The sequence below is a fragment of the Artibeus jamaicensis genome, unplaced genomic scaffold (assembly GCF_021234435.1).
Source record: "Artibeus jamaicensis isolate MK-2021 breed Jamaican fruit bat unplaced genomic scaffold, CSHL_Jam_final contig_465, whole genome shotgun sequence".
Lineage (NCBI taxonomy): Eukaryota > Metazoa > Chordata > Mammalia > Chiroptera > Phyllostomidae > Artibeus > Artibeus jamaicensis.
The window spans coordinates 40,322,483-40,350,090 of record NW_026521843.1 but is presented as its reverse complement, the minus strand read 5'-3'; the positions used below and the strand labels follow the sequence as shown (position 1 = coordinate 40,350,090).

The window sequence follows — 27,608 nt, the reverse complement described above, 5'->3', positions numbered from 1 at the left end:
GGGAATGGAAGGAGAGAGGGAGAGAAATATCAATGTATGGTTGCCTCTCATGCGTCCTCTCCTGGGAACTGGCCTGCAACCTAGGCATGTGCCCTGACTGGGAATCGAACCTCAATCCTTTGGTTCACAGGCCTGCACTCAATCCACTGAGCTACACCAGCCAGGGATAATTTGTAAACATTTTAAGAGTATCAGAAAAGAGGGGGAAAAACACAAGGAAGTAAAGGGAAGAAATAATATCTTAAGGAAGTAATTATTGCATAAACCAAAGAAAGTCTTCTTCATGGATGATGGCAGTTCAAAAATCTTTCTGCAAATTCCTTGACTCTTTTCCCATGAAGAGGTGAGTTCTGTGGCCTTTCTCTTTGAATCTGGGCCAAACCCTAGGGACCGGTTGACCAGTAAAGCATGGCAGAGTCATATAATGTGACTGTCCAGGCTAGGTCAGAAAAGGTGGTGCAGGTTCTACCTGGTTTGCTGGATCCTGCATTAGTGCCATGGGTCAGTGTGTAAGAGGCATTACCACCCTAAGACCACAAGCTAACCCATGTGGACAGGCCACATGGAGAGGGCCCCTGACATGGAGAATGTCCAGCCACCCCAAGCTCTCCCAATGCCCTCTCTTCCAGCTGCTGCCACTGACTGCAACTGCATGAGGAATCCAAAGGCAGAACTACCCAGTGGAGCTCTTCCAGAATTCCTGGCCCACTGAAATCACAAGAGATAATAAATTGATTGTTGTTTGTTTTAAGCCAGTGAGCTTGGGGGTGATTTGTTTTGCAGCAATAGATAACCAGAACAATAGATGAGGTGATTTAAATGCTATGGAACTCTAATGAGTAAGGAAAAAGCCCTAAAGCCCATTGAAAGTCATTATAGCTAATTACTATGACAAACAAGGTGAAGTGGTGGTTTCCAGTCAGAGCTCAGTATAATAATATTATTATTACCAATAATAAAAGCAAATAATTGGTGAGGCCAAGGAAGATTTTTTAAAAATCTTGATTCTGAAAGAACTTCACTTTAGTTAATATGATATTTTTAACTATTATGCCATATTCCTCACAGACCATTTTTATAAGTAATTTTCTTTGATTACTTTTTATGTCTTTTCATATTACCAACACACTTCAACAGATTTTTGGGCTGATTCCTCACATCACAGTGCAAAAGGCTACAGGCTGGGCAGTTTAGGGTCCCTGTGCATGGGCGACTGTTTAGTGACCTCAGAACAGTCAGCCATGTAACATTTCTGTGAGGGAAAGTCCAGGACATTTTTAGTTGATGGAGGACCCATAGCCAGTGGGGCCATAGGTGTGGGCCGAACTATATGATGGGAAACGTACATCAGAGATGTCTAAGCCTTCTCTGGCTCGTGCTTTTGGTATTCTTCTTGTTCTTGTTGTAAAATATTGAAGAAAATGAATAAAAATTCAGACCAAAGAAACCAAATGTAGAAAAGTAACATGGAACATGTACAGGTGACTCTTGGACAACGTGGGTTTGAACTGCACAGGTCTACATATGCATGGATTTATGCCAATAAAAACTGTACCTGGATTTTCTCTTCCTCATGGTTTTCTTAACATTTCCTTTTCTCTTGTTTACTTAGTTATAAGAAAACAGTATCTGATACATATAACATACAAAATATGTGTTCATCGACTTTATGTTATCAATAAGGCTTCTGGTCAACAGTAGGCTATTAGCAGTTAGGTTTTGGGGAAGTCAAAAGTTATACGTGGATTTCAACTGCATCCCTAAAACCCTGTTCAAGGGTCAGCTGTATAGAAAAATGTCCAGAATAGGCAGAGAGAAAGTAGACTAATGGTTGCTAGAGCTAGAGGGTGTGGGGCTGGAGGAACATGGGCACCGATTGCTAATGATTGCTCATGAGAGATTTCATGAGTATGAAATCTCTTGATGGAATGCTGAGAATGATCTAAAATTGATTGTGATGATGATTGCAAAATTCTTAATATACTAAAAATTATACATTTTAATTGAATAAACTGTATGGTGTGTGAATTACTGGTATATCTCAGTACAGCTAATACTTAAAAGAGGAACAAGGGAAAAATATTTATGTAACATGAAAATAGATAAAAAGCAAGTCTCTTTATCATAATTAAAATGTTTTCACTGATGCTTAGCAATTCCCTTGGGTAAAGGAGAAAATGACACTGACATTCCTCTAGGTCAGAGTTTGATAAACTTTTTCTCTAAAAGGCCAGATAGAAAATATTTTAGGCTCTTCAGGCCAAGTAACAAAATTGTGGATATTATTTAGGTACTCATATAACAAGAAAGAACAAATTTCTGCACATTTTAAATGACAAAACTTAAAATACAATATAATAATAATTGAATATAATTCCTTTGTAATATGGGTTTACCAAACTAATTAGGAGAATGCAATTCTTTTTTGGGGAGCTGATATTTCACTTAATTGAGTATCAAAGTTAATGTTCTGTATCTCAAATTGATTTTAAAGTTCTTCTGTTAAAAAAAAGTTCTTAGTTTGTGGGCCATGTAAAAACAGGCAGTGGGTTGGATGTGGGCCATGGCCACAGTTTGCCAGCCCCTGTTGTAGGTGACTAAATTCCTATATGCTGGTTTATTAGTTTCCTAGGGCTTCTGTAACAAAGTACCACAAACTGGGTAGCTTAAAACAACAGAAATGTATTGTCTCACAGTTCTAGAGGCCAGAAACCTGAAGTCAAGATTCTGCTGGACAATGCACCTTCTAAAGGCTCTGAGCGTGGATGCTTTTGCCTCTTCTAGCTTTGGTAGCCCTAGGTGTTTCTTGGCTTGTGGCAGTATAACTCTTAACTTCTGCCTCTGTCTTCATATGGCTGTCTTCTCTCTGTATATGTCTGTGTCTTCTTCTCCTCTTAAGGACACCAGTCTTGCCCTAATTTAATATAACCTAGTCTTAATTAAATACATTTTTAATAGCCCTGTTTCCAAGTAAGATCACATTCATTGGTACTGAGGGGCTAGGTCTTCAACATATATTTTTGGGATAAGCAGTCAAACTGCAGTAGCAATGAACTTGGTCAGAGAGCCCTGGGGGATCCTTGGGCCAAAGCTGTCCTCCTTATTATACAATCTTAGGAAAGTGATGCTATTGATGGCTACCAGATTTAGCTCAGTCTTCATCCTAGGCAGCACTTGCAAGCCTGGAGTAAATAGAGAGCATTATTCTTATGGTTCCCATGGCTCCAAATACTTGGACACTTATTTTGTTGTTGTTGTTGTTGTTGCTTTAAAGCCCATGGGTAATAGGAACTTTCATTTAAAAATGTCACTTATTCTTAGAAAAAAAAAAGGCTAGATTCTAGTCCTTCTAAACTAGAATGAATGTTTCTTAGCTATTTTGGACTTTCCAGAAACTCCATGATACATCTGAGACTGTAGGGAAAAATGGCTAATTTTTGCCTTCTTTGTTTTCATCTTAAAACTTTTTCGAAAGCTCTTACTGTGGCCCAGGCCAGAGTTAGTGGTGGCTTGTACCAAGGTTGTAGAGGTGATGGTGAAGATTGGTGAGTGGATTAATGGTTTGATCACAGACAGGCTCTACGATATTTGAAAATTCATGCGTGAATATAAGGATGAAGAAAGAGATGTCAAGAATGACTTTCGGGTTTCTGGCATGAGCAGCTGGGTGGAGAGTGGAACGCTAGAATGAAACGGGGCACGTCGGAAGAGGTTTAGGGTGGATAATGTTCTATCTGAGCAGCTTGACAAACGATATGACAGCTTTCTCTATGGGTCTGAAACTGAAGATATAAATCTAAGGGTGGCTGTTGGGATTTAAGGGGACCAACGAATACTGCCCCTTACCTTCTCAGTTCAGAACTAACTGAGAAATAGACTGCAAAGCTCAAAATCTCAACTTTTTTATTAGTTAAACTGAATGGTGGAATACAGCTTTGATCTGTAAGCAAAACTAGCCCTTTTAACATCTTCCCCCTGAATTTAACCTTTTGGCCCCCAACTGCAGACCCCCTAATTGTAGAAACTAAAGATTGCGTCGTGTAGGAGAGAGGACTGCGAGCCTGCTACAAGGAGGCGTGGACCCAGAGAGAGAGAGATGAGAGAGAGAGCCACCCACGCTATCTGTAATTCATTACCCTTGGGAGAAGGATTGAGTGTTTTAGCAGGAAATAAATGGTGTCCTCAAAGAGGTAATTGAAGGGAATATGGCAAAAGGATTATTTGCAGAGGCGTGGCAAGGTTAAACGTGCCGACCAGGGATGTACAAGAGTCCAGGGACTATATACAAGGAAGTTCTAACAGGGTTAAGGGGAGGAGCTCTTACCAGAACTCAGAGGAGCTAATAGCCTGGGCAGAGGCACTGCCCAAAAGGAATGAGGCTAAGGGAAGGAGCCAGTGGCAAAACTGGGGCCCTCATTCCCCAGAGGTGGGGGTGGTTTGTGGGAGTGGGGAAGGTAAACATCCTGCCTACTTGTTCTTCCCACTTTGTGAACTCCCTCCCATGGACCAAACCCACGGGAAACCAGAAGACTATAACCCAAGAAGATAATGAGCCAAGGATATAGTCTGTAGCAGTCCACTGATCCAGGCACAGAACAGGACAGAAAAGGGTGGGGAATGGGCAATCAGAAAATGACCAGCAGCACATAGTTAATAAGGGATGGAGAGAGGGAAAGAGGCCACTCTCCTTCCTGTCTTTGCAGTGGGCTTTCCCAAGGTGAGGATTAGAAGCCTGCTGTCTCTCTCCCACCTTTATGAGGATAAACTCCACACACCCAGACCCTACCATTTATCTAACCAGATATTATCTAACCAGAAGATATGCAAGGGATCAAATGACAGTATAAACATATGACAATATGATGTTTGACAATGATGCAATGCTAATAAAATGGAAAGATTCCAAATAACCTTCTTTTATTACAGTTTTTACTGCTTTTAAGGTGTGATATTTTCCCCCATGTTTTAACCTCTGTAGTATTGGGAGTAATATTACAATCTCATTAGCCAGGCAGTTGTTAGGGTAGCGGTATCATTGCCTGCCCTACGCATCAAAACTGGCAGAATGGGTGTCAGCAGCCTGGAGGAAGACCCAGCAGACAGAGCCAAGTGCTGGGATAAAATGCTGCATCACCAGTGCCCTTGGTAACACAGAGAGTGATACCATCTGGAATCACACAGGCCACTCTGAGTTTACAGTTCGTTCAGCCATAGGGACAGAAGGTAGGTTCCTGATTGCAAGGGCTGGGAGAATGAGAGAAGTAGAATGGAGAATGACTGCTAAAGGACACCGGGTTTTTGTTTTTTTTGTTTTTTTTCAGGGGTATGGTGTGGGGAAGGTGATGAAAGAGGTGATGAAAGCGCTGTGGGATGGGTGGTGGTGATGGCTGCTCAGTTTTGTGAATACACGAAAAACCACTGGGTTGTATATTCTAAAAGGGCGAGTTTTGTGGTATGTGAATGTTATTTCAATTTTTAAAAGTGATTCGGAACACTGAGGGAAATTGGATAATAGATATACAAGAACTTTTTGTACTATTTTTGCAAGTTGCCATGAATACAAAATTATTTCAAGATAAAAAGCTTAAGAAAACACTTGTTGGAGCCCTGGCTGGTGTAGCTCAGTGAATTGAGCACGGGCCTGTGAACCAAAAGATCACGGTTCAATTCCCAGTCAGGGCACATGCCTGGGTTGCAGGCCAGTTCCCAGCAGGGGCCAGTTCCCAGCAGGGGCCAGTTCCCAGCAGGGGATGCACCAGAAGCAACCATACATTGATATTTCTCTCCTTGTCTCCTTCCCTTCCCTTCTAAAGATAAATAAATTACAAAAAAGAAAATACTTGTTGGCATACCATTCAAAATGGTATTCAGAATATGTTATAGACTTGTGTGAACTGTCTCTTAGGGGAGAAAAGTAAAATGATATTTAGTAAGAGCTCTTTCTCAACTTTGAAAAGAAATATGATTCAGCATATTTGGATTCTGAATATAGAATTTCTAATAATACTTGAAGTTGTTTTGCTCATATTTTTTTCTATGTATGCCCAAGAACAACATATGATAAAAATTTATGTCTAAGTTTAAAACTGCATGTTAATTAAGTATAAGGTAAACATTCGAAGTGATAAGCACTGTATCAAATTTTAGTTGGCAGTTTCTTCTCCTTTCCTGGTATAGGGTAGATGTTACATAATTACAGTATTACACTCCCATGGAGAAATAAGAGCTCCCAAACCAAACCTCCTTGCACTTGTAGGGTGAAGACCACAGACATTAAAACCCACAGTTATCTCCTACATGAGGTCTCATCCTGTTGAGCCTTGGCCCAGGGACCTCACTCAGTGCCTGGGAACAGGGGGACCTCAGCATGTGCAATGACAGTCTCCTGTATATTCCACTTTTAAAAGTTCAAAGGGTGCCTTGGCCAATGGGGCTCAATTGGTTGAGCATCAGCCCATAAACTGAAGGTCACAGGTTCAATTCCCAGTCAGGGCACATGCCTGGGTTGTGGGTTCGGTTCTGGTCGGGGACATATGCAAAAGGCAACTGATCAATATTTCCCTCTCACATTGATGGTTCTTTCCCTCACTCTCCCTTCTTTCCCCTCTCTGTAGAAAATCAGTAACTAAAAATTTTTTTGAAAATCCAAAGGGTTAAAATGTGCATACTATCCAAAGCAATCTCTATACATTCAACATAGTTCCTATCAAGATACCAATTGGGCATTTCACAGAAGTAGAACAAATATTCCTAAAATTTATATGGAACCTCAGAAAAACCCAAATAGCCACAGAAATCTTGAGAAAGAAGAACAAAGTTGGAGGAATCACGCTAGCAGATATCAAACTATACCACAAGACTGTGGCAATCAAAACATCATGGTACTGGCATAAAAACAGACATATAGATCAGTGGAACAGAATAGAGAACCCAGAAATAAATCCACATCTTTATGGTCAATTAATATTTGACAAAGGAGACAAGAACATACATACAATGGGGTAAAGATAGTTTCTTCAGTAAATGGTGTTGGAAAAATTGGACAGATATGTGGAAGGAAGGAAGGAAGGAGGGAAGGAAGGGAGGAAGGAAGGAAAGAAAGAAAGAAGGAAAGAAAGAAAGAAAGAAAGAAAGAAAGAAAGAAAGAAAGAAAGAAGAAGGAAAGATCACCTTCTTACACCATACACAAGAATAAACTCAGAATGGATTAAAGACTTAAATGTTAGGCTAAAAACCATAAAAATCTTAGAAGATAATGTAGGCAGTAAAATCTTGGACATTTCTTGTAGCAATATTTTTCTAATATATCTTCTTGGGCAAGGGAAACAAAGGAAAAATAAACAAATGGGATGACATCAAACCAAAAATTCTTTGCACAGCAAAGGAAACCATCAACAAAATGAAAAGGCAACCCACTGAATGTCAGAATATATTTACCAAAGACATATCTGATAACAGGCTAATATCAAAAATATGTAAAGAACTTAAACTGCTCCCTACCAGGAAAACAATTCAATTAAAAAAAAAGGCAAAGGGCCTGAATAGACACTTCTCTAAAGAGGATGCACAGATGGCCCATACACATATAAAAAGATGCTTGATATCACTCAGAGAGATGCAAATTAAAACCACAATGAGGTATAACCTCACACCTGCCCAAATGGCTATTATCAACAAATCAACAAACAACAAGTGGTGGCAAGGATACATTGCTGGTGGGAATGCAGACTGGTGCAGCCACTGTGGAAAACAATATAGAGTTTCCTCAGAAAATTAAGAATGGAATTACCTTAATGACCCACCAATTTCACTTCTGGGAATATATCCAAAGAAATGCAAACCACTAATTCGAAAGAATACATGCACCCCTATGTTCATTGCAGCATTGTTTACAGTAGCCAAGATTTGGAAGCTGCTCAAATACCCATCAGTAGATGAGTGGATAAAAAAGCTGTGGTGTCCTTTAACAGGAAGCTAAACAACAAAACAAACAAGCAAGCAGAAAAAAAAACAAAGACACTGAAATAGAGAACAAGGGGACAGTGACCAGAGGGGAGAGGGAAGGGAATTTAAGGGGAAAAAGGGGGAGGGATTTGGAGGAACAAATAGGAAGGACACAGGGATGAGAACTAAGGAGGGTGGAAATGGGAGGGAGGTGGGGAGCACGGGGCAGGGGAGGCTGGGATGGGAGAAATAGACAAAAAACTGTACTTGAAAAATAACTAAATAAAAATTTTTAAAAAGCTGTGGTATCTTTACACAATGGAATATTACTCAGCTATAAAAAAGAAGGAAATATTACCTTTTGCAACAGCATACTTGGACCTGGAGAGCATTATGCTAAGTGAAGTACATCAGTCAGAGAAAGACAAGTACCATATGATTTCACTTATATGTGAATCTAATGAACAAAATAAACTAACAAATAAAATAGAAACAAATTCATAGATTCAGAGAATAGATTGAGAGCTGTCAGAGAAATGGGGGTGGGGGGCTGGGTAAAAAAAAGTGAGGGGATTAAGCAAAAAAGAAAAACCTCATAGACACAGACAATAGTATGGTGATTACCAGAGGGCAAGGGGTTTATGGAGAGGTAGACGAGGGTAAAGAGGGGATAAATGGTGATGGAAGGAGACTTGACTTGGGGTGGTGAACACACAATACAATATATAGGTGATGTATTATAGAATTGTACACCCGAAACCTATATAATTTTGTTAACTAATGTACCCCAATAAATTCAACAAAAAAATTTGAAAAACCCTTAGCAATTCTATGAGAGCAAGATTAAAGTCATTTCAGCCTTTTTTAATGAAGATGGCACCCAAAGCAAAGAAGGAAATCCCTGCTCCTCCCAAAGCCAAAGCCAAGGCGAAGAAAGCAGTGCTACAAGGTGTCCACAGCCACACAAAAAAGAAGATCCACACGTCACCCATTTCCTGGAGGCCTAAAACACTGCGGCTCCAAAGGCAGCCTAAATATCCTTGGAAGAGGGCCACCAGGAGCAACAAACTTGACCACTCTGCTATCATCAAGTTCTGCCCAACTACCGCATCAGCCACGAAGAAGAGAGAAGACAACAATACACTTGTGTTCACCGTGGATGTGAAGGCCAACAAGCATCAGATGGAACAGGCTGTGAGGAAGCTCTATGACATTGACATAGCCAAGGTCAACACCCTGATCAGGCCTAATGGGGAGAAGAAGGCATATATATGTTCTACTGGCTCCAGATGATGATGCTTTGGACATTGCCAACAAAATTGGGATCATCTAAACTGAATCCATCTGGCTAATTCTAAATATAAAAATTTTATACTAAAAAAGATCAAAGTCATTTCAAAAGGCATTTATTTTCTTGGTAAGAACCCTCAATTTTGTTCCACCTGTTCACTTTTCCATTACTTCCATCACCAAAAAAGAGTCCAAAGCGTTAATAGGACATTGAAGATTACCCAGCACCAGCCTCACCCTCCAGAAACTTAGAAAACCGGAGCAAATCTACTGGCCCCTAGGGCATTTAGACCAGTTGTATCAGTCCTGATTGTAGGTCGTGAACTGCAGAAATCAACTCATCCTGATTTAAGCAGAGAAGGCATTTATCGATAGTTCTTTGGGCAGTTGGGGGAATTGCAGGGAAGTTTGGAAATCCTGGCCTTGAGTAGTATGACTATAATAAAGTGAATGAAGTGGTCGGTCAAGAGCAGCTGAGCTGTGGACCTATTGTCATGGGAAATTTTCTGCTGTGCCTGTGTCTGCATCTGACTCTGGATTCAAAGTCGGGGTGGGTGTGTCTCGCTGACTGAGCCTTGGTCACGTGGCTGCATCCTTGTCATAGACTTCAAGGGAAGGTGGGGAAGTAAGTGGCATTTTCTGCTTTCATAAAAGGAGGGGGAAGAAGTTCAGACAATGGGCAGCCAAAACTCATGACAAATGCTTACTTCAATTACATTCAAGTTCTAAGAATCCCAGAACACACCCATTGTTTTGGCACCAGCTGGAGACGCTGGCAGAGGCCTTGTAGTATCTAAGGAAAAAAGGGAACTATGAAAACCTGGGAGAGAAAAATCTTGTTGATATCAGCCTTGTCTGAATGCCTCTCAGTCTATCTGTCAGTTTTATTTATTGATTTGAGATAGAAAAAGAAAGAAAGAATAAATTTGTTGTTCCACTTATTTATGCATTCACTGGTTGATTCTCATATGTGACCTGACCAGGATTGAACCTGCAGACTTGGATTTGTATCAGGAAGATGCTCTAATCAACTGAACCACAGTTTTCTATAGTTTTTGACCTGTGAACTTTACAGTGTTGGGAAAAGACTTTCATCAGGAGGTTAATTATGACTTAAGTTTACCATATCATATCTGGAAATCAAAACCTTCCCTTCTTCTTGAAAAATTTAGAAAATTTTAATGGTTCTCTGAGATTTACTGGAGGCTCCTTTCTTCTCCATTCTTTGTCTTGGGTAGTAAAGCTGTGGTAATGATGGCAGAGATTCTCCTTAGACATTGTCTGTCTTCATGGGTGGGTGACCCTTCATGGAAGCTGTTGACCTACTGGACCAATATCTAACCCAGGCCTGGACTCTGTCTACCACTATCCCGTCTAGTTCACCTGCAGCTTGTTTCATCCTCCTGGGCCTTCCTTGAAAATCCCCTTTCAGAAGTTTCCTGGGTATGTACCCACAGGGAACACCCCATACCTGTATTCTCTTTTGTAATAATTGAGCCACCTTAAAAACCATTGATAATGCTAGAAGCATTCTATACTCATCATCCCAGACCTCCCCTCTCAAATCTGGCCACAGTTGCATGACTGCCTAATGTAACTGTGACAGTCTTTAAAGTATGACACTCCAGTGAAACTTACTGTTGACTCCTCATCTGACCTTTTAAGAGGGCACTTTTCAAGAGCTTCCTGGAACTGCCCTTTCTGGTTGGGGGGTGGTGGGATGTAGATTATTTCAGTCTGTTCTCTGAAATCTCATCTCCTTTTCTTTATTGAGTTCTTTAGATTCTAGTCACCCTTTCTGGTGTAGTAATAACCAGAGCAAGCAAGCAAGCAAGCAAACAAACAAACAGAAAGGGTTTCTAAGACCTTCCTTGAGAGCAGCTAGGCTCCTTTCTAGGAGCAGCTAACTCCTTTCACTTTTCACATTGGGCTAACCTGGCCTCCACAATTAAAACTTGTCACTTCAGGAGCTCCTTCTCTTTACATGGCAGTGGTGGTGAGGCCTGGTGCTGGCCAGTCTGAACGGACACAGTCTGCAAACAACCCACATGTGTCCCGGGCTGAACCCCAGGCTTTCCCTGCTGACCACTGCCCTCCAATATCAGCCTGACTCCTTCACTTATCTTTGTTTCTCTCTAACTGCTCTCTTTCTGACTTTAAGATCAATATTTCATTAGAGAAAAAAATTATTCACGGCTCTTGTGCAAACACAGTGAGGCAGACTTTATCCATTGTGATAGGAGTAGAGACCACTGCAATGGGGTTTTGCAGTAGAAGAGAGATTGGGCTCAACTTGGAACACAACAGAACAAGTGGAAATTTATAACCAAAAAGCAGGGTTGGGGGAGGGCCAGTGGGGGGAAAACAACCGAAACATTGGGGACAAGGGGGGAATTCTGGGTAAACCTTCCTAACCGGATTTTTGCTGAAGTCGGGCCACGGAGATCAGACATCACATGGGGATGGTGGAGGAGGAGGAACCTGATCAGATGTATAAGGGTGATTGGATTTCAAGGATGGGGGATTCTGGTTAAAATGACTTAGCAGGATTCTTGCTGAAACTAAACAAATACAGAGGTAGACATTGAAGCCCAAAAGTCAAGGTCTATTTGAGAAGAGAGTTCAGAAGAGTTTGACTAGAGTTTGGTAAAGGAAAAAACAACTTTGTTAGTTTCTAAACCAATCCTGCTCCTCTTTGATTCTCAGAGCATACATTCCTGGCACAAGCTTTTTACTATTCCTTTCTAACCTGTGGCTTACTAACATGTTCACTAATGCCCCCAAAGGTGGGCACATTATAGGTGGGCCACCTATAAAATAAAGGTTCCTTTTCCTGTATTTGTTCATTGATGAAAAACCACCACCCTCTTTGGCTGAACTTCCAAATATGTGTGTCTGACTAAAGCCATGGACAGGGTTAAATAGCAAATCTAGAGAGGATTTGATCCACATGGTGGGGTTTTAGGGTCATTTTAGGAGCCCGTAGGTGATTCATAAGAAATCAAGAGGTTAATTCCACTTCAGTTCACTCCTTGGCTCTAAAACTGGATTCAGTTCAGCAAAGCGTAAGAGGGAGAGAGTTTGAGGCAGTAGACCTAAAGCTAGAACTGCATAACCAATATATTCAAACCCAGTAGTTCTGAAGTGGTTCTCAGACCAACAGCATCAACATTGTCTGGAAACTTGTTAGAAATGCCGATTCATAGGCCTTAACCCACACTCACTGAATCTGGGACTGCGAGCCCAGGAAACTTATATAACAAACTCACTAGGTGGTTCTTACAAATGTTAGAGTTTGAGAACCATAGCTCTTGCACAGGTGGAGTTTAGCTCCCTTTATGGGAAGTTGCATGTGAAACTTACCTTCCTTTGGGTTCCTGACGGAGAAATATCATAGGAGCAACAGGAAATTTCCCCAACCACTAATTCCTAAACAATGTGTTCACTGAAGCTCTGCACGTTATAAGTGATGGACAGCCTCAGCTAATCACCGTGTTGGGCACACCTGCTTACATCTATAAGTTGCAAAATCCTGCACAGTCTGTGTACACTGAGGTTGCAAAGGCCTGGGTTTTCCAAGGCTCTGTGACACCCATCTCATTAGATTGCTGTGTCTCAAAGCAGTTAAGGACCCAGAAGTCCTATGCTTACCGAAGTACTGACACCTCCTGTTCCAGCCACACCTGAAACATCCTTCTCTTGGGATATATCTTAAATCTCCAGAGCCCTATCTTTGTGCTTGTTTCTTAAGCTTTCCTGTTTTGTGGGCCATGTATGGAGTTTTGGGTGGGGAGAAAACAAATTAATTCCCCTCTTCTGAATTCAGAACCAACTGAGAAGTAGGATTAGGCCACTGCTAGGGGTCAATATATGAACCCCTTCATTGCTGATAAAGTTGAATGGGAAAATGTAGCTAGGGAAGACAAACAATCCAATTAAAAAATGGGCAAAGGACCTGATAGACACTTCTCCAAGGAGGACACACAGAGGGCCAGAGACATACGAAAGGATGCTCAGCATCACTAGCCATCACAGAGATGTACATTCAAACCACAACGAGATACCACTTCACACTGGTCAACATGGCCATCATCAACAAACAACAAGTGATGGTGAGGTTGTGGAGAAAATGGAACCCTAGTGCCTTGTTGGTAAGAATGCAGACTGGTGCAGCCACTGTGGAAAACAGTGTGGAATTTCCTCAAAAAACTAAAAATGGAACTGCCTTTTGACCCAGCAATTTCACTGCTGGGATTATACCCTAAGAATTCTGAAACACCAATTCAAAAGAACCTATGCACCCCAATGTTCATAGAAGCACTATTTACAATAGCCAAATGCTGGAAACAGCCTAAATTCCCATTAGTATATGAGTAGATCAAAAAATCGTTCTACATTTATACAATGGAATACTACACAGCAGAGAGAAAGAAGGAGGTCCTACCCTTTGCCACAGCATGGATGGAACTGGAGAGCATTATTCTGAATGAAATACACCAGACAATGAAAGACAAATATCCTAGGATCTCACCTATAAGTGGAACCTAGTCAACAAAACAAACAAGCAACCAAAATGGAACTGGAGACATGGAAAAAAAGAACAAACAGTACCCAGGGAGGTGGGGGGAGGAGGGGAAGGGTCATGTCAAAGAACATGTATAAAGGACCCAAGGACAAAGACAGTGGTGTGGAGGAGGATTGAATGTAAGAGGTGAGTGGCAGGTAGGGCAGGGAAAAGTAAGGGACAAAATGAGGACAACTGTAATTGAACAACAATAAAAATAATTTTAAAAATGCTGCTGGGAATCTGAAGCCGTTGTTGGGCTTCCTCACATCTTTCGCCTGAGTGGAACCTCCCATTGCAGCTGCCAGGCCTCCTGGTCCACTGGGAACATTGCCACACTTAGCTGTGTTGTCATAAGAACTAGTGAAGTCTTTCTTGAACCTTCCCAATCAGCTCCTTTATTTGGTCTTTGGAGAACAGTGGTAAATTGTGGCAAGATGGCCAGGAGAGGGGCTCCAGTACTGTTTCTTCCTGGTTTTGATGTGAGGATGGAGGAATAAGGTTTTTCCTGACTGTGGGAACAGTATTTGAGGTCATTAGTGTTAATGGGAGAAACCTGGTGCTTCTTGTTCATGCAGTAAAGAATCACAGATCAGCAAGTCTATTAGCATGCAAGCAGGGTTTATGGGTGATAATGTTCTCACAGAAGCCAATGGGCCTTGCTGGGGTGGGGGTGGAAGGCAAGAGCCAGGTGGCAAGAGCATGGGCAGCCCAAAAAGCATGGTGGCCGGAGGCCGGGAGGCCAGAGAGAGCCAGATCCTTTGTTCTGAGGACTTACACTGTTGGTGGGATCGGGGCGAAGAAGTTGCATTGATTGACAGGCAAAGGTGGTGCCAATCTCCAGAGCCCTATTCTAGGACTCACATCTCTTTCCTGGGCAGAGGTAGATGTGACTGCCCAAACTTAGGTATGTGTGGGGAGTCTGTTAGCCTAAATCCTTAGCTTGCTCCAGACTCTGTTTGTTCATCTTGTTGTAAAACAGGGATGGGAGGCAGTTAGTTAAAGTTGGGGCAGTTACCCACGGTTATTTAGGAGCTTTTCTGTAAGTATTAGGGACTCCCTCTTAAAACAGATAGTGAGCAGATGCAGGCAATTAACCAAAGTTGTTTTATGGGCTTCTTCCTTTGGGTACTATGTACCCTTTCCCGCCTTTCAGGCATTGGGATGAATACATAGTTTCAAAGGCTTTCTCTCCCAGGTAGTGGAAATGATACACAAAATTTCAAGGACCGCCCTCCTCCCGTGGTAGTGTGGTGTTTCTCGTGATTTTGGAACACCTGGCAATTTGGACCAGGCTCAGGACTGCTGAGTTAGTGGGTGAGACATGTCTCCCTCCTCCTTGCTGCCTCGGTTTACTATCCATTCTACCTAAGTGCTAAAAGGCGTTTCCTGGCAACCAGGACGCTCCACGCCGGCTAGCAACAGCAGCGCAGTCTCAGAGTTCTTCCTAGGCTGTCTCGTGCCTCATTAACACCAATGAAACAGTCTAGAATGGGAAGAGAGGAAGGCTGGGACTGGGCCTGGAGGAAGGTTCACACCTAAATGCGGTTTCAAGGAGGAAGCCCCAGCTAAAGAAACGGAGAGGAGAGGCCAGAGAGGATGAGGAAGACCAGGAGAAGCGCATGTGGTGTCACAGAGGCCGGTGGGAGAGCTTTTTAAGGGGAGACTGATCAACAGGGTAAAAGCTTCCTGAGGTAACAGTAAAACAAACAAAAACTATTCCTTACATTTAGCCACTTGGAAACTGCTGGTGACCCTAATGAAGTGTGGGAAGGGGAACCAAGTATTGGCGTAGTCACTGGAGGGTGTCTGGGGAAGGGTTTTTTAAGGGGGACCAAGCTTCTTTGAAAACCGTTGGGGAAGGACAGCTGCACACACTTGTAGAAGTTAGGGTGGGGGCAAGCGGCCTGTACCCTACTCTCTAGGCCAGAGGCCTTGGGTGCAGGGCCCTGTCTGCCTGCCCCACCTTTCACTAATTGGCACTTCCCTTAGTCCTACACTTTGGAAATCTGCTCCTGTCATGCTGCGCTTCATGAGGTGAGGAGTCCTTAGGGCTAAGGGGACCCGAGCAGAGCTCGGAGGTGCAGACTGGGATGATCACCTGCATTAGCAGGAGGCCCTGTGGTGTGGCATGGAGCCAGGCTGGGAGAAGGGAGGCTGGCATGGGCTGGGGACCACGGGCAGGCCCTCCTTGGGCCACCATTCTGGCAGAGAAGCCCAAAGAATCTGAGAATTCTAAGTGTGAATCCAGCATTCCAGGTTGTTTACCTCCCAGGTAGGAGGATGGGACACATCTGTCCATTGGTTTGACTGATAACTTTCAGGTATTTAAACATGTGTTTTGTAGGCCTCTCTTTGTACTCTCACCCAGGCAAGCATAAGACACTGGTTTGCATTGGATTATCTGCCTTCCGCAGCACATCTGGGGCTTTGATAGGCAACCCATAGAGACACAGTCCCTCAACCCGAGGAAGAGCTGTCCTAGTCAGAGCAGAGCAAATGCTGTGGCAGGTTAAGTGGTGCAACAGTCTCTGGTGCCCTTCACATCATGCCAGTGGAGTGGCTGTCCCATCTGCCTTTGCCAGCTGCTCCTGTGGTTGGCCATTCTGATGTCATTGAGGTATGCCATTAAGGAAAGCAACCCGCCTCCTCTCCCTATCAGGCACTGGGGCAGTCAGCAGCCCTCCCTGCCTCTCCCACCTCTAGTGGGAGAAGTGGTATTTACACCGGCTGTAAATAGTTCTGTATTCTGTCTTCTTCACACATGCCATTGTAGGATACAAATTTTAAACAGGGAGGCTGTGTTACAATCTAAAAGAAGCTTCATTGGTGATGCAAGCAACCAGAAGGATTCTTTGGTTAGGGAGAGTGATGAATCTAGAGAGGAGAGACACAGGTAGGAAGCCGCTCTAGGACCAAGTAGAGGCAGAGAAGACCAAGGGCAAGTCCAGTCCCTGTGGGTCATGCATTCCAAGGAGCCCTCTATCCTTCATTTGTCTTCCTCTCCTCTCTTCTCCCTTTCCTCACGCTTCCCTCGGGCTCCCATTCTCTATTCTTTTCTGTGTTCTCATTTTCATTAAGGTATATTAAAGATTAGATAGGAACCGGCAATGGCTAGTCGTTGTTAAATAGAACTCTTTGAAACAAGAGAGAAAACTACTTTCCCCTTCAAATAACTTGTATTTCTTTCATGCCAACCAAGCCGTGGGGATTTCCGCCAGGATCTCTTTACCAAGGCTGTTTGTTTTGTTTTCCATTTGTGAGTAGGGACTAATTCCTTCATTAAACCAATATTTACTGAGCTTGCATCATAAGCAAGCACCACTCCAGGTGCTGGAGAAATTGAAGTGAACTGAAATGACAAAAATGCTGCCCTTGAACTCTTTACATTCTACCGCGGAAACCAAGAATTAAACAAGATAAACAACAATAGTAATGTGTGTGTGCTGTGTTTGGTGGTGAGAAGTGCAAGGGAGAAAATGAGGGGTACAACATAAAGTAGGGTGGTCAGGGAAGTATTCACTGAGTAGATGACATTTAAATAAAGACTGTAGAGGGTGGAGAAGAGGCTCAAGCTGTCTGAAGTAGAAGCATTCTTGGCATAAAGAGCAAATGCAAAAAAGCCAGGGCAGGAGCACGCCTGGCAAGTTTAGGGACCAACAAGCAGGCCAGTGTGATTGAATCAAGGACAGGATGGGCACACAAAAGAGTAGAATAAGATGAGGTCAGAAAGGTGTGGGGGTGGGGGGATCACAGACAGGGAGGGCCTTTAGAAGCACTTGTTCCTAACAAGATGGGAACCACTGTATGGTTTAAGCTTGGGAGTGACATGACCTGGTTTGCTGTGTTGAGAATAAGCTGTGAAGGACAAGGTGAGGCCAGTTAGGAGGCTACCGAAATAATGTAAGGAAACGAAAAAAGTGTCATAGACCACAGTAGTAATAATAGAGATGGTGAGGAGTGGTGAGATTCTGTATATATTTTGAAAATAGAGTAAAAAAAATGCTAATGGTTTGGTTGTGGAGTGTGAGAAAGAAAGCAAATAGAAAAACAAGGGTTTTTTTTGTTACTTTATTTGTATAGTTGACGCAATTACAGATGTCTCCATTTCCCCCTTTGTCCACCTACACCCGGGACCTAGCCCCCCACCCACCCCTCCCAGCCAGCACCAAACTGTTATCTGTGCCCACGTTTTGTGCATACGTATTCTTTGGCTAATCCCTTCACCTTCTTTCATCTAGTTCTCCCTCCCTCACATCAAGGTTTTTTTTTACTTCAAAACTAGGAAACTAGGAAAAGGGAGTTTCTATGAACTGAGAGGGAAGCCATCAAGGGTGCAGGCTGGGGAGAAGGTCAGGAATTCCAGGAATTCAGCTGTGGGAATTCATACTCCAGATTCCTGTTGGATGTCCAGGTAGAGAGGCCAGGTAGGCAGTCAGATAAATGAGTTTGGAATTCAGAGCAAAGGTCAGGCCTGAAGATAAACTTTTGGGAAGTCATCAATGAATATGCGGCATTTAAAGTCAAGAGGTGATGGGATTTTTGAGGAGCTGACAGTAGAAGGAAAAGAGAAGTCTAGCCTTAAGTCCTGGGACAGTCTTGTGTTTATGACTGGACAAAATAGGTAAACAGCAAAAAAGACAAAAGGGCCAACCAAGGAGTTGAAGGGAGACTAGAGGAGGGCGGTGCCTGTTCTAGAGGACGAGGAGATGTGTGAAGGCAGGGGGAAGAATTGATTGTGCCCATAGCTGCTGATGGATCAAGTAAAGTGAGACTGAGAGCCTCCAAAATTAAAGTCATCTGTAACCTTTAAAAGAGTCGTGTCAGTGGAGCGGCGGGGGTGAAAATCTTGTTGGGAAGGTTCAAGGACAAATGAAGAGGGGGAACTACAGTCAGTGAGTACAAATTCCCCCTCTTCAGAGCATTTGAAACAATGTTCTGAAGGCCATTTGTTGTTGTTTTGCTAATCTTGTTTTTTATTTTTATTTTCTCAAACACAGTTTATATCCAGTATTATTTTATTAATTAGTATCATTATTTTGCCAATAGTAGTATTAGCTTTAGGGATACAGGGTGGTGGTTACAATCGTATACTTTACAAAGTGTTCCCCTCAATATTTTCATTACCTACCTGACACTGTATGTAGTTATTACAATCTTATCGACTGTTTTCCCTATGCTGTACTTTACATCCCCATGACTATTCTGTAACTACCATTTTGTACTTCTCATTTTGTACCCATCAGTCTGTCCTCTGTATCTATGAGTGTGTTTCAGTTTTACCTGTTCATTAATTTTGTTCTCTGTATTCCTCATGCAAGTGAAATCATATGGTATATGTCTTTCTCTGACTAACCTATTTCACTGAACATAATACCCTCTAGGTGCATCCATGCTGTTGCAAATGGTAACACGTTAAAAAAGAATGAAATCTTGTTTGGGGCTGAGTAATATTCTATTATGTATATGTACCACAGCTTTTTATTCACTCATTTATAGATGGGCCACTTCACTTCACTTGATTGTGAAGACCACTAGTTTTAAATGAAACCAAGAATGGGGCTCAAGCAAGAGGAGGAAGTAAGGCTGAGAGAGTTTTTTAAAGAAAGGAGAAATAACCACATTTGCACATTGGTGGAAAAGATCCAGTAGAGAGAGAAAAGTTGTAGATTCAGGGCTAATGGGCTCTATCTGCTAATATTTTTTTTTAAATTTTTTTATTGATTATGCTGTTACAGTTGTTCTATTCCCCCTTTATTCCCCTCCACCCTACCCCCATCCCCACCATTACCCCCCCTTTAGTTTATGACCATGTGTCTCAAGTCCTTTAGATTCTATATTTCCCATGCTATTCTTGCCCCCCCCATCTATTTTCTATCTACTGTCTATGCTACTTATTTTCTGTACCTTCTCCCCCCTTCTCCTCCTCCCACTCCCCTGTTGCTAACCCTCCTTGAGATCTTCATTTCTATGTTTCCTCTCCTGATCTAGCTGTCCTTTTAGTTTGCTTTCGTTTTAGGTGTGGTTGTTAATAACTGTGAGTTTGTTGTCCTTTCACTGTTCATGTTTCTTTAACTTCTTTTTCTTCGATAAGTCCCTTTAACATTTCATATAATAAGGGCTTGGTGATGATGAACTCCTTGAATTTGATCTTATCTGAGAAGCACCTTATCTGTCCTTCCATTTTAAATGAAAGTTTTGCTGGATAGAGCAATCTTGGTTGTAGGTCTTTGGATTTCATGACTTGGAATACCTCTTTCCAGCCCCTTCTTGCCTGTAAGGTCTCTTTTGAGAAATCAGCTGACAGTCTGATGGGGACTCCTTTGTAGGTGACTGTCCCCTTAGCTCTTGCTGCTTCTAGGATTCTCTCCTTCATTTTTATCTTGGCTAATGTAATTATGATGTGCCTTGGTGTGTTCCTTCTTGGGTCCAACTTCTTTGGTACTCTCTGAGCTTCCTGGATTTCCTGGAAGTCTATTTCCCTTTGCCAGATTGGGGAAATTCTCCTTTATTATTTGTTCAAATAAGTTTTCCACTGGTGGCTGTGCCTTTCCCCCTTCTGGTACCCCTATAATTCGGATGTTGGAGCATTTAAAGATGTCCTGGAGGTTCCTAAGACTCTCCTCATTTCTTTGAATTCTTGCTTCTTGACTCTTTTCTGTTTGGCCATTATTTGCTTTCTTCTGGTCCACTCCATTGATTTGAGTCCCAGTTTCCTTTTCATTGCTATTGGTGTCCTGTGCAATTCCATTCATTTCAATTAGTTTCGCCTTCATATATTTGTCTAATTTGTCCGTATAATCAACCAGTTCTGTGAGGATCTTGATAACCAATGTTTTAAACTGTGCGTCTGTGAGATTTGCTATTTCTTCATCGCTTAGGTTTATTTCTGGGGCTCTGAGATCCTCCTGCGCCATTCTTGGTCTGTTCGGGCGCTTTAAGAAGTGGTGCCTTGGATTCCCAGGTCGCTGGGTTGTGACGCTGTATGTGGGGCGTGGCCTGAGAGGGGAAATGGCGACCCCCTCTGCCGCTTCTCACAGCTGGGTGCGGAGGAGCAGCGCCTTAGGTGGTTCACCTGGGCCGGCCGCTCAGAGTCGCTGGGTTATGACGCTGTATGTGGAGGTGGGGTCAGAGCAGGGAAATGGCGGCGCCCTCCACTGCCGCTTGCTGTGGGGACCTGCCGGCCCGGTCCAATCGCCCACTCCCTCGCCTGTCCACCCGCGCACAAATGCGCGACCTCAGTCAACACGCAGCCCCGGCCCGGCTGTCTCCCCCGAGGTCGCTCGCCTGGTTGCTCGCGGTTGCTCACTGGGTCCAACCCTGCGCCTGGATTCCGCACCTGAGCCCGTCTGACCGAGTTTTCCTGTGCAACCCTGCTCCGCCAGCCGCTGGTTTCGCCCCTTACCGGTCAGGCTGAAGAATTTGTTGTTAACGGACTTCCGAAAAGTTCAATTTTCTGTGTTCTGGCTGTGTTTTCTGTTGCTAATATTTAGTTTTCTCTAATCTTGGTTGTGTGAGAAGGCACGGCACATCCACCTATGCCTCCATCTTGGCGGAAGTCCTATCTGCTAATATTAAAAGTATTTACATCAGCCCTGACTGATGTGGCTCAGTGGATTGAGTGTGGCCTGCAAACCAAAGGGTTGCTGGTTTGATTCCCAGTCTGGGCACATGCCCGGGTTGTGGGCCAAGTCCCCATTTGGGTGCAAGTCCCCATTTGGGTGCAATGTGAGAGGCAACCACATACTGATGCTTTTCTCCCTCCTTTCCCCTCTCTCTAAAAATAAATACATAAAATAGAAAAAAGGGGGTATCTACATCAGATTAAATGCTTATATACATTAGGTTTTTATATGTTATTCATTCTTTAGAACATGAGTGTATTATAGGTGTCCTTCACATTTGTAAAGTTCCCATTCTGCCATTTCACTTTCACAAAAGGCGTACATCAGTACGGTACCTGTTTTTGGGAACCAAAAGACATTTGAAGAGGATTTTTGCTTTTACAAAAAGAAAAGTGCGTCCCACGCAGGGAAGAGTGGCCCTGCCGACCTCCCTCTCCAGGAACAGCACTCCACATCTCAGCATCCAGCTGCTGTAGCTTTAGCCTGTGTCTGGGAGTGTCTGAACTTTATCCTGATTCATGTCGTGCAGCCGTTAGCAAGATGTGTCCTAAGGTATCAGAAAAGCCTAGCAGAGCTCAGATGGGTGTTATGCTCAGAGTAAAACTGGATATAGTTAAGCATTTTGATTGTGGTGAAGGAAATAAAGACACTGGGTGTGCATTGAATTTTTGGTCTGGGAATGCTCAAAAATGTTTCTGCATACATTAATGGTAATTATTTCTTCACTTTACACCATTTTGGTTTATGAAAATTTTCATGGAAATGCTGTATTATAGAAGTGCAAGGGAAACCTGTATTGTTTCCATTTTACCCTGAGGAAATTGAGAGTCAGAGATTGAGTTCTGTTCAAGGTCATCCAGCGAGGATCAAGAAGAGCTGAGAGTCAGAGCCCAGTGTGTCTGAGGGACACCAACCACTCTCCTAGTTGTGGAGCTCCCTGAAGGGGCACACTGCTATTTTACATCCATCTCCACCTGCGGGAAGAGTGTGTGTGCTTTTCACAACTATGACCCTAGACCTCAGTGGTGGGCAAAGTCTGAGTCATTCTGCTATCCTTTCTTCCTTAAACTCTGGGACAGGAGCAATAGATATAAGGGGCCTTGGCATCTGGTTTTCCCAAAACCTCTATACATTGGACATATATTGAATAGTGTTGGGTTGTATGTTGGGACACGCAAAGGGGTAGATTTTAGTCCTGATTGTCACTATATGGCTCTGTTATTTCTGCAAGTCAACATACTTTGAGTCCTAGTGTCCTTATTAGCAAAATGGGATTAAAAATATCATTCCCCTCTGCTTCTTCAGTGGTCATGAAAACATCACACTATATTCCTCAGACCCCCAGTACTCCAACAGTATGTGAGACCATGTGCCATTTCCAAAGTCTATGGCATATGATGGCACCAGTGGTTCTCAACAATATGCTCAGCAGAGTTTCTACCCTGCAGTGATCCTTTCAAATACTTCTTTCCTGCTAGGATGTCAAGCAACTAAGATTCACAAACACTGGTCATGGTGCAACCACTTTGGAAAGCAGTTTGGCAGCATCTATTGAAGTTGAACCAACACCTCCCTGTGATTAAGCAATTCCACTCCTAGGTTTATATCTAAGAGAAATGCATGCACATGTGCACCAAAGATCATGTAAAAGAATGTTTGCATTAGTATTATTTGCAGTGGCTCAAAATACTAACAATGCAAATGCCCATCAGCAGTAGAATAAACTTAAAAATTATGGTATTTTCACATAGCGAAGTGCCAAATAGCACAAAAAGTTTGCACACTGTGGCTCCACCCACATGAATGAATTCGACAAATATAATGTTCAGTAAAAGGAACCTGACATAAAAGATTTTCTTCAATACATGAGATATCATAATATTGGGAAAATCTTACATTTCTATAGTGTTAGAAGCCAGGACAAGACTGACCTTTGGAGTGGAGGAATATACACACACGTGTGTGTATATGCCTGTGTGTGTGTTTACTTCATTGATGGTAACACAAATAAAATATACATATACATTTTTGATAGTGCACTGAGCTGCACACTTTTTTCCCCTGTGCATTTTACTTCAATTAAAAAGCAAGACTGCTGAGGGTTATAGTAAAGATGGCAGCATAAATAAACAGGGTACTTGGAACCTCCCATACCCACATCAAAATTACACACTTTGAACAGCCATCATTGAGAAATTATACATTCAGAACAGCCATCATTGAGAACTGCCTGAAATCTAGTTGAACAGAAGTTTTATAACTAAGGGTATAAAGAATAAGCCAGGGGCAGATTTCTGGTTCCATAACTGTGTGTGGGTTAAAAATCCAGAGGGATATTTCAGCTGCAGAAGTATCCCCTGAGTAGCAAGGGTTCCCAGCCCCAAACCATACTCCCCAGCACAAGGTCCCAGTACCAGTAAAAGAAATCCCCATAACTTCTCGGTCTGAAAACCAGCAGAGATTGTAGCTGAGTGAGGCAGAGGACTTCTGGAGTCCCAGATGTTACTCTTAAAGGTCCTACACATGGACTAACTCAGAGTCACTTGCTGTAAGCTCTAGTGCTGGGGCAGCAGCTCTAAAGACACTAGGGACATACAGGGAGGAACTGAATGGTATAGCATCAGGGTAAGGACTGGAGAGGCAGCTTTCTCCTGGACAGAAGTAGTAGCCGAGGCCATTGTTCCTTTTCTGGGCCCTCCCTTGACAGAGCTCAAAGGTAGGAGGCATATCTGAGTCTCCATCAACTTGGCTAACACTATTGGCCCTGCCCTGGTGATTCCCTGAGACCCTGTTCTACCCACTTTGTGGATCCACTCAAGCCATTTCCAGTGGCTTTTCTGTACAAAGAGCCTATCTTGGCTCATGCTGCAGACTTCCCTAAAATCTCTCAAAGCAGAATCTAGCCTCAGTGTGCCCTGTTACCTCTTGCTAAGTATTCCCAGGCCTAGCATTAGTGGTAGCCAACCACATTTTGTAGCTTGACCTCTCCTGGGAGCCTCAAAGCCCAGTAGAACTAGCAGCCATCTGTAGGTCACTTTGTAGTTCGTGCCAGGTAGCCCTAGAAAAGGTATAGATAGCTGCTGGTCTTGGTCTGCACCTCCTTGGAGGCCCCAGAGTCCGTGTACTTGGTGGCCAGCTACAAACTACACTGGAGGACCACTCAACTACCTCCACCAGCAATACACTCAAGGGGCAGACACACCAGTCATCAGAGCCCCACGGAAGTGCCCTGTGGGGTTGACTATTGCACATAAACTCCTCCACTGTGGTCATAGCCAGTCCTCAAAACAGACAGCCTAGAGGGTAAATCTATCCCATTGATGTGCCAACAGCACTCCAGGCTCAACTCTAACAGGAGAGTGAACAGAAAGCGCACAGGGTCATACCTAGAACACCCATATTGTGTGGCCTGTAAAGCTGTGACACTGGCCCCTACAGAACACCTATTACATGAGAGCACTCTACCAAGACCAGAAGACATAGCAGGTCTACCAAATTCATTGAAACAAATGCAGAGACAGGTCCCAAATGAAAGAACATAACAAACTTCGAAAAAAGAACTAAACAAAATGGAAACAAGCAATCTACCAGATGCAGAGTTCAAAATATGGCCTATAAATATGCTCAGTGTTCTCACTGACAGCTTCAACAAATAAATAGGAAACATGAAAATGGATATAGACACCATAGAAAAGAACCAGTTAGAAATGAAGAATAAAGCCCTGGCTAGTGTAGCTCAGTGGATTGAGCACGGGCCTGCGAACCAAAAGATCGCAGTTTGATTCCCCATCAGGGCACATGCCTGGGTTGCAGGCCAGTTCCCAGCAGGGGCCAGTTCCCAGCAGGGGATGCACCAGAAGCAACCATACATTGATATTTCTCTCCTTGTCTCCTTCCCTTCCCTTCTAAAGATAAATAAATAAAAATTTAAAAAATATTAAAAAAAAAGAAATGAAGAATACACTAACTGAAATGAAGACTATATTACTAGGAATCAACAGTAGAGTAGATGAAGCAGAGAATCAAATCAGAGATTTGGAAGATTTTAAAAAGCAGAAAACATCTAATCAGACAGTAAAAGAAAAAAGAATCCAAAAATGAGAATAGTTAAAGGGACCTCTGAGAGAACATCAGGCATAACAACATCCACATTATGGAGTGCCAGAAGGAGATGAGAGGGGGCAAGGAATCGAAAACCCATTTGAAAAAAAATGACAAAATCTTCTCTAACATGGTGAGGGAAATTGATGTATAAGTTCAGTAAGTGCAGAAAGTCCTAAACAAGATGAACCCAAAGAGGCCCACACCAGGACAAATCATAATTAAAATGCCAAAGGTAAAAGACAAAGAATCTTAAAGCAGCAAGACAAAAGCAGTTAGTTAGTTACAAGGGAGCTCCTATAAGACTGTCAGCTGATTTCTCAACAGAAACCTTGCAGGCCAGAAAGGATTAGCAAGAAATATTCAAAGTGGTGAAAAGTAAGGACCTACAACCAAGATTACTCTATCCAGCAAAGCTATCATTTAGAATCAAAAGTCAAATAAAGAGCTTCCCAGAAAAGAGAGAACTTAAAAAGTTCATCATCAGCAAACCAGCATTACAAAAAAAATTGTTAAAGGTCTTCTTTAAGGAGAAGGAAAAAAAGATAAAAATATGAATAATAAAATGGCAATAAATACACACCAAGAATTACTTTAAATGCAAATGGCTTTAATGCTCCAATCAAAAGATATATGTGTCTGAATGGATATCAGAACAAGACCCTTACATATACTGTCTACACACAGACTGAAATTAAAGGAATGGAAAAATAGTTCACAAAAATGGAAACAAACAAAAAGGTGGGGCAGCAATACTTATACCAGACAAAATAGACTTTAAAACAGAGGTCATTAAAGGAGAAGAAGGAGGACCCAGAAATTTCACTTTGGGGTATTTGTCTGAAGAAACCCCAACCACTAAATTGAAAAGATGTATGCACCTGTATATTCATTGCAGCATATTTACAATAGCCTAGATACGGAAGCAACCTAAATGTCCATCAAGGGATGAATGGACAAAGAAGAAGTGGCTCATTATTACAATGGAATATGACTCAGCATTCATTTTTATCAAAAAGAATGAAATCTTGACATCAGCAACATGGATAGACATAGAGGGTAGCACGCTAAGTGAAATAAGTCAAATGGAGAAAAAAATACTAGATTATTTTACTTAATGGAGAAAAAAATACTAGATTATTTTACTTATATGTGGAATCTATAAAATGAATGAATAAGAACAGAAACAGACTCATAGATAATAGCATTTTTACAATTGCCAGATGGGTAGGGGGTGTGGGGGAATGGGTAAAGAGGTGAGGGGATTAAGAAGTACAAATTGGTAGTTACAGAATAGCATAGGTATGTAAAGTACAGTACAGGAAATGGAGCAGCCAAAGAACTTACACACATGACCCATGGACATGAACAACGGTGGGGGGATTGCCTGAGGGAGTGGGGGTGCTGGGTGGAGGGAGGCAAAGGGGAAAAATTAGGACAATGGTAATAGCATATTCAGTAAAATATAAATTAAAAAAGGAAAAGTCAAAAACCAAAAAACAGAACTTCTGCCAAGTTCCCATCTGAGACCAAGCACATCAGAATCCCCTGACTGCAGCTCTGACAGCAGCATGTTCAGGAGACCACCAGGGCTGAGAACATTGCTATCTGCCTTTCCATGTGTTCCTGCCTAGAGGAGAGACCTGTGGCTGTTAGTCTGAGTGCTGACCAGGTGTGCCTCAGTGGCAAGGAGGACAGGCCTGTCTGGTGAAGAAAAGGCTGGATGACCATGTGCACAGATGGCCAACAGCAAGAATGGCCCCTGAGGACACGCCCCTGAGGGTGAGGACGAGGCTCATCACCTGGGGCAGTGATTGAAGACCTTCCACTGAAAACACCAGCCTTTCGGGACTGCCTGCAGCAACCCTTGCTTAAGAACTGATTCCTGAATTTAATTTCAAGTTCGCCATTCAGAGCAGTTCCATCAGCTTTTCACTATTTTTATTTGTCTGTCCCATTGTGGAGATTAAAAAAATATTTTATTAATTTATTTTTAGAGAAAGGGGAAGGGAGGGAGAAAGAGAGAGAAACTGTTCAGTTGCCTCTTGCACACCCCAACCAGGGACCTGGCCCAAAACCCAGGC

At 42.7% G+C, this 27,608-nt stretch overlaps 1 protein-coding gene and 1 long non-coding RNA gene across 5 annotated transcripts in view; both read left to right on the top strand.

The window, feature by feature from the left end:
* Nucleotides 1–27,608, top strand: part of LOC128627676 (uncharacterized) — an 83,437-nt gene that overhangs the window by 18,188 nt on the left and 37,641 nt on the right. For 2 of the 4 annotated variants that reach the window (XR_008391921.1, XR_008391920.1), the window contains one exon: nucleotides 630–1,533. The exons of the other annotated variants lie outside the window; for them this stretch is intronic. This is a non-coding gene — a long non-coding RNA (uncharacterized LOC128627676). Of the gene's footprint in view, nucleotides 1–629; nucleotides 1,534–27,608 lie in introns of those variants that run through there. 4 annotated transcript variants of the gene reach the window in all.
* LOC119062776 (60S ribosomal protein L23a-like) lies at nucleotides 8,812–9,237 on the top strand. Its single transcript, XM_037163847.2, has one exon. The coding sequence runs from the start codon at nucleotides 8,812–8,814 to the stop codon at nucleotides 9,235–9,237; it is 426 nt and encodes a 141-aa protein (XP_037019742.2).